Source organism: Cyprinus carpio, chromosome B9, assembly GCF_018340385.1.
Source record: "Cyprinus carpio isolate SPL01 chromosome B9, ASM1834038v1, whole genome shotgun sequence".
NCBI lineage: Eukaryota > Metazoa > Chordata > Actinopteri > Cypriniformes > Cyprinidae > Cyprinus > Cyprinus carpio.
The window spans coordinates 18,343,723-18,351,516 of NC_056605.1; the positions used below are offsets into that span (position 1 = coordinate 18,343,723).

Genomic DNA, 7,794 nt, shown 5'->3' on the forward strand with positions numbered 1-7,794 from the left:
TATTGCGAAACTTTTGAGAAAAGAGGACAACCCAACCACAAGACATTCTTCTCACATTTCATCAAAAGCTTACCCTCCCTATAAGTTTGAAAAGTCCCTCCATGGCTGTTTTCTTTTAAAATATCTTGCATATTGACCTCACGGTGAGTGTCCTTTGGGACAAACGATACTTTAGGAAGCACAGATTTATCATATTAACTGGGTCAGAACATATCATAAGATCATCAAACATTAAGTCTATTTTCAACTTTATTTCATTGTTGTAAATACAATCATAGCTGGACTGAGGCTTTTGAGATTGTTGATATTTGACACAAAATCCAAACTAAACAAAATGTACATATGGCTGTAATTTACCATATCAGCTGTTGTAAAAAGACTGACTAAAATTCCTTCTCAATGTATTTTGTCGAGAGAATTACACCCTTACAAACTGCTCTCTGAAATACACTTCCAAGGGTTTCGGAATGTTTTCTTGTAACCATGCATTTTCTCAGGGTCTGTTGATGAATATCTTGATAGACTAAGGTTAATTCAGGCAAAATTTGCCACATTTTGCTAAAAAATCTAGAACAGTATTAAAATGTATACTCTCAAAAATCAGCCCAAGAGTCATTTAAATATCAAAATTCAAAATGTGTGGGTTCAAAATGGACCAATGAGACTATGCAAAACCATCACTATGAACAAAGGTCTATTTTTCCTGACATCATCCTAATTTGGTTAACATTTAAAATCAAGACAGTTCCTGAAATTTCAGTGTTGAGTCATAACAAATTACTATATCATTTCAATTTAGAAAGTTATATGCAGAAATTAGGAAAAGAAGACGAAGCCTTAAAAGGGATAGTTTATTCTGTCATTTATTACTTATACCCTCATATATTTCCAAACCTGTAAGACCTTCGTTCATCTTCAAAACACAAATTAAGATTTTTTGATGAAATTAGAGTGCTTTCTAACCCTGCATAGACAGCAACAGAACTGACACATTTAAGGCCCAGAAAGGTAGTAAGGACATTGTAAAAACAGTCCATGTGACTTCATTGATTCAGATTAAATTTTATGAAGCTACGAGAATACTTTTTGTGCGCAAAGAAAACCAAAATAATTACTTTATTCAGCAATTTCTTCTCTTCTGGGACAGTCCGCCGCAATTAATGAGAGTACAACAAGGCATGCAGATTGCTTTCCTCTGCTTGTAAACAAGGTGCAGCGCATGTGTGTTCTAGGTCAGCAGGGTCATCATCTCGATAATGGCGGAGGACGGTGATGCGGGGAAAAGAATTGTTGAAAAAAGTCTTTTTTTTGTTGTTTTCTTTGCACACAAAAAGTATTCTCATAGCTTCATGAAATTACGGTTGAACCACTGATGTCACATGGACTATTTTATGATGTCCTTACTACGTTTCTTGGCCTGGGAACATTTCAGTTGTGTTGCTGTTTATGGAGGGTCAGTGAGCTCTCGGAATTCATCAAAAATATCTTAATTTGTGTTCTGAAGATGAACGAAGGTCTTACGGGTTTGGAATGACATGAGGGTGAGTAATTAATGACAGAATTTTCACTTTTGGGTGAACTGTCCCTTTAACTGTGAGTGAGTGCGTGAGTGGATGCGTGCATTAATGAATGAATGAACAACGGTTTTCACAAAAATATGAAGCAGCACAACTGTTTTCATCATTGATAATAAGAAAAAAATATTTACTGAGCAAGAAAATCAGCATATTAGATAATTTATGAAAGATCAAACTGCAGACTGGAGACTCGAGAGTTTTTGAAATATATTCAAGTGCAAACAGTTATTTTAAATTGTAACACTAATCTACCACACAATCAAAATAACATTCATTATTTAAAAAATAAAAATATCCATACCGAGGCCTGACCACGCGGATAGTAACAGCTTTTAGTTAAAAAAGTTGAATATTTAGGCTACTGGCTGTTTAATTGATCACATCCCAGTCGTATGTTATGTCTATAACTACCTCTGTGTTCTCTTATGTTATTGACAAAATCACATCTCTTTAGCAGCGTTTGTCTCGTTCTTGCGTTGGAGCGCGCTGGAATGTGAGCTGACGCGAGGGGCGGTCTCGCGCTGCGCTCATCACACAAGTATGTGGATGTTTCACAGAGTCCAGATCGACCGACGCGGGTGAAGCGCGTTACTTCTCAGAGTAGCGGATAGAGGATGCGCCTGACGCCTGTACTGAGAGCCGAGGTTCAGCTTTACACATAACTCACCTTTATCACAACCTGAAGAGCACTGAGGACAACTTAGAGCACTTTGAACAGAGAGCACTGGACTATTTCTCTCACACTGTAACATGGACAGACTGCAGACTCGAGGTCAACCGGTTGATGTTCAGCGACAGTGAATGAAGATGAGGTTCAGTTAGTCCATGATGGATCACCATCACGATCTGAAATGTAAAATAGTTGTGGTCGGGGACACTCAGTGTGGGAAGACGTCTTTGTTAAATGTTTTTGCCAAAGACTCCTTTCCAGAGGTTTGTAGAGAAAAGTCTATGAACATTAATTCGATTTTAAATGTTATGGGTGCAAAATTTACGTTATATTTGAGCCAATAGTTAATAGTTTTGTTTAGTTAAATATCAAAGTTTTGCTTTTTCTCTCACAGAACTATGTTCCTACAGTGTTTGAGAACTACACAGCCAGTTTTGAGGTGGACACATTGAGAGCTGAGCTCAGTCTTTGGGATACTTCAGGTAAGAGGAGGAAAAGCCATTTGATGTAGCTAATCTGATGTCTCTGAGGACATTAAATTAGAGATTTTTATCCAAGCCTCCATCATATGCCTCCACACACATTCACATATGTATTTCTAAGTCGTTATAGAAGCTGTAATGCATTTTTTGAGGTTTTGGGCTTTGTGGGCTATGTGATGGAGTTTTCTAAAGGCCATGAACCTCCTCCCATTTCTGGTGGACTGGGACTGGGTGAGGACCACAGAGATTTTTGTTAAGAATTATATGATTCATCTGTAGGCGAATGAAATTCATAAGTATAAATCGTGCATATGTGGGATGATGTTGTAGAAGACTGAGCAGTTAAGCGAAGGAGCAAACATTTAATAGTGAGTGTTAATGGACAATTTTCATATTTTATTAACATTTATTTCAACTTGGTTTAGTTTCGACTTGGGTTCAGGTTTTCCTTATCAAAATCAGTGTTTATAAGGACATCTTGAGTTATCTACAGTTCACTTAAACAGTTTAATATAAGCTCTTCTAATCAGCATATTAATTTCTATTTTGTAAACACAATGGTTGAAGAAATGGAGAATAAAAAGCTTTTGTGGATGTTTCAAGCTGTAAATCTGTGTTTGGTTCTGTAAGCTTTATTTTTAAGAGGGTACAGTAAACTAGCCCATTCCTGTTGATACAGACTCACCACGGATTGCCCGTGATGTTTTCACAGCAGACTCACTCTTGTCTCCCACACTTCTAGAATGACTCAGATGAATGTTGTTAATGTTAGGTAATACTATTCTCAAAATAAACTACAGATATGTAGGTAGTATGTGATTGTAGCAAGATTTCTTACAACACAGTTGTTTGGATATTGTGAAATCTGTTTATATATGTAATCTGAATTTACAGTTTATCATCTTTTGCCTCCTCATCTACATTCTTTGTGAGCAACCCATGAAGCTGCTCGCCATCCTTTTATCAGAATGGCCAGACATTTCAAAATGAGACCTTTAAATATTTCAGTAATGATGGCTAATGATCTGAGGTTTGAACTCATTTCAAGCCCTACAAACTTTCTAGAGCAGATTCAACACTCACCTCCCAGAATAGCACTGTAACCTAATTTACTGGGCTTGAATCATGAGTTCATGTGCTGTCTTCCTATAGCGGGACAGTGACTTGCACAGGGACCCCCACAGAAAATCAACCAGTATCAGTCGAACACAATGTCCTTCAAAGATTTTTACTGTCAAATGACAGTAGTGTTTGTAATTTATGGGGATGTTGTTCTACAAATTGCATTAAATAAATGAATATAAAAGAAAAGAGAGGAAAAAAATACTCTTCACTGATGACTCTCAAGGACAGATGTACATGGATTCTGACACACTGTGCTGAGTATTTATAATTTTTATAATTATTTATAATTTATTTATTTAAAAAAAAACCTAAAATTATTTTGGTAACTGAAATAAAGCTTAAATAAAATTAATATATTAGATTAAAAAAAAAACTAAACATAAAAAAAAATACTGTAAATGCTGCCTTGGCAACTAACTGAAATAAATAATTTACTATAAATGAAAAATTTACTAAAACTGAAATAAAAATAGATTAAAGCTAATCTTAAAGATAACTAAAATGACAAAAGCACAAAACATTTTTTAAAACTCAAAATAAAATAACAATTAAAAAAGACAAATGAAAGCTATAATATAAAGGGAAAATGAATAATAAAATTGTATAAGTCTGTTAAAGAGTTTGATAGATTGTGAATATAAATAAGAGTTAATTGCAACAGTTCAACAAAGTGGAATAAAACTAAAAGCAGTATATTTTAAAACAATTCAGCTGCATAAATATATCACACTAACACGCTGCTTAACTTATCCGTTTTGTTCCATTGTACTGTTATTGCACAGATTTATTGGTTTATGTTAAGTAATAATTTATTTATTAGTACAGTGTGTTTGTGTCTATTTGTAGGGTCTCCATACTATGACAACGTGCGCCCCCTCTCTTACCCAGACGCTGACGCAGTTCTCATCTGTTTTGATATCGGTCGGCCGGAGACTCTGGAGAATGTGCTAAGGAAGGTAAGACATATGTTCATCGATGCTGAATGTTTATAAACTGTTGTAGCTCTGAATTGTGGTTGGGATATGGTCACAAGCCCTGTCTTTGTAGCAATGAGAACAAATGTCCAGACATCTGAGAGAAGAGTCCAGTGAATGAGAAGGGGAATGTGTGGGAGGGCTTTGATCCTTTGACTATCACATGAGGGGGAGAACGACCACCAGTAAGAGCTTGTTTACGTTGGGTCTCAGAATGGGAGAGCCTTTGTGCCGCAGAATGCTTTGTAACCTCTGATATCATTGGGAGACGAGGTTTTGAGAAAGCAAGAATTAGCCGTTTTGGGGCACTTTGGTGTTCGTGCTGACTATAGTGATCTGTGCCAACTCTAAGCTGATGTCATCAGGAGTGATTCTAGGACTGCAGTCACTATACTGTATGCTAGGGTTCTCCACTGGCTAGAAGGAAAAAAATGTAATAATAAAAAATAAATGTGTGTTAGTATCTGGTCATGTCATGGAGTCATGAAGAACAATCATGCAATCAGATTTTTATGGGTGCTGAGATAACAAACATGGTTTAGGAACACCGGATGTCATATAAACAATGTAGAAAGGAATTTGTGGGGCCTGTCATTTTCCAAATAAACAGCTCAATCCAGTATTATACAGGAGATTACTTGAAAAAAATAAATAATTATATTATGGCCTTTTAAATTAATTTTAAGTTAACACTTAGTTTTACTGATATTATGATATTATATTATTTATTGTAATAACATTGCAATATACTGTACATTCAGACATATTGTTTTTTATTTTCAGTTTTTATTTTAATACTTCATCTTAAACTTATTTTAAGTTAGTTGCCAAGGCAACATTTCTAATTTTCAATAATAAAAAAATAATAATTTCCATCTAATATATATATATATATATATATTATATATATATATATATATATATATATATATATATATATATATATATATATATATATATATATAGAAAAGTTTTAGTTAACAATAACAACCAGTTATATATCAGAATTTTTGTGAAATACATATGCTTTTATGATTGTCATCAATCTAACACTACGTTTTAAATCCTTTAGTGGAAGGGAGAAATCGAAGAATTCTGTCCCAATACTAAAATACTTTTGGTTGGATGCAAGTCAGACCTGCGTGCAGACCTGGCCACATTTGTGCAGCTGTCCAATGACATTCCTTCATCGTATGACCAGGTGAGTAAAGAATATTTTATACCTTTAATGAAAAAAAAGAACAGATGCAACATATAATTTCAAACGCTTGTACTATAAAATAATACAATTAGATTCTTAGCATAGTATTTGAAGTATCATAGTATTAGTAATAGCTAAAGTATCTTTAACCAAGGACCTCTTGGCACTATTGATTTTAAACCTGGGCTATAATAACATGCATAGTAGCATATTCATGTATTTATACTTTAAGATTCTTAGCTTGCAAAGCATTAAAATAATCATTATTGTTGCACACAATCATATACTTGTACATTATACTTTAAATTCAGTTGATACATTTCAAATTATACATTTGGCTAAACTTTAGCTTTGAAATTAGCTTAGTTTATAAAATGAACATTAAATCTAACATTGATTCTCAGATCGCACCTGCAGTAACATGGCAGACCCCCTAGGGGTCCTCCTGTTGATGACCTCTGCATTAGATGACTGGAAATCAAGTGTTTAGTATTTAACTATATAGTAATTTTTGACTATTTGTTTTAGGGTTCAAACATGGCCAAGCTGATCTCGGCTCCTTACATCGAGTGCTCAGCACAGCAGTCGGAGAACAGCGTGAGGGACATTTTTCACATAGCCACACTGGCCTGCATCAGTAAAAGCAACAAGAATGCGAAGCGCATCAAGTCCAGCAGAGCCACCAAGAGGACTTCACATGTATCTAACAGGGCTGAGCTAGACTCAGTGTCACGTCTACACAAGACCAAGGCAAAAACCTGCACAGTCATGTGATTTTAGAAGTCATTTCATCTGCATGCATTCCTTCTCCTATCAGGATTCTTTCTCAAACTCCACTGGGGAATTCATGGGACATGAACTGAAGGGAAATATTTTGCACTTCCCTATAATCACAATATGTACGACCGAGTCAGTGACATGTATTAATGATGATGCAGTCTATTGTCCCCATTTAAAAGCACCTCAGAACATAATAAAACACCTAAAGCAGGGAAAATGTTCCTATGTACTGCCAAATGAGCACTTATAACTTTGTAGAAGCTGTCCAAAGAAGAATTTCCTCTGGATTTTGTTTTGTTATAATATTTTATTGCAACATACCCCAGTTTATGGATGTAACTAACTTGTATTAACACATGGTCAGTGCTGCTAACCTTAGTCCTGTACAATCAGACCTGACTGCACCAGAAAGTGTCAAATAATGTCACAGATATACATTGTAGGTATTTTTTTTCTATGAAATATTAATATGTCAATAAATGAAGCATACCTGTCTGAAAACTGTTGTTAACTCACATTATTATGTACAAACACATCCCAAACACCATATAGCATAAAAACTTTCTAAAATCCTTTAAGTATGAGGATTTTAGAGATTGCCTGTATTCTTTTGGGATAGTTTGCCCAAAATGAAAATACCGTATTCATTAACTCACCATAAAGTAATTCCAAACCTCTATAACTTACATTTTTCTCCACAAAAGAAGATATTTTGAAGAATTTTGGTGACCAAACAGTTGCTGGTAGCCATTGACTTTCATAGTATGGAACTATAACTATGGAAGTCAGTGGGGACCTTATTAATGTGTGTTAACGAAAGCAGGAGTATAATTATTGCTATACTGATAGATGTATCAATATATCAATATATGTCATTTGTTTATTTAAATGTAAGCTACCTGACACGTCCTTCGTTGACAATGGCACAAAGACAGTTTCTTACAGCTTTCTAGTGCAACACTACCATCTGCTGGATATAACTGGT

General features: G+C 34.9%; 1 protein-coding gene across 1 annotated transcript; it reads left to right on the plus strand.

Moving 5' to 3' along the window:
• The first annotated feature begins 2,120 nt into the window (after positions 1 to 2,120).
• On the plus strand, positions 2,121 to 7,310 carry LOC122138491 (rho-related GTP-binding protein RhoE-like). Its single transcript, XM_042731287.1, has 5 exons — positions 2,121 to 2,510; positions 2,642 to 2,729; positions 4,701 to 4,810; positions 5,901 to 6,029; positions 6,558 to 7,310. Exons 1-5 carry the CDS (start codon positions 2,403 to 2,405, stop codon positions 6,801 to 6,803), a joined length of 681 nt encoding a protein of 226 aa, XP_042587221.1. The 5' UTR covers positions 2,121 to 2,402; the 3' UTR covers positions 6,804 to 7,310.
• The last annotated feature ends 484 nt before the right edge of the window (positions 7,311 to 7,794 follow it).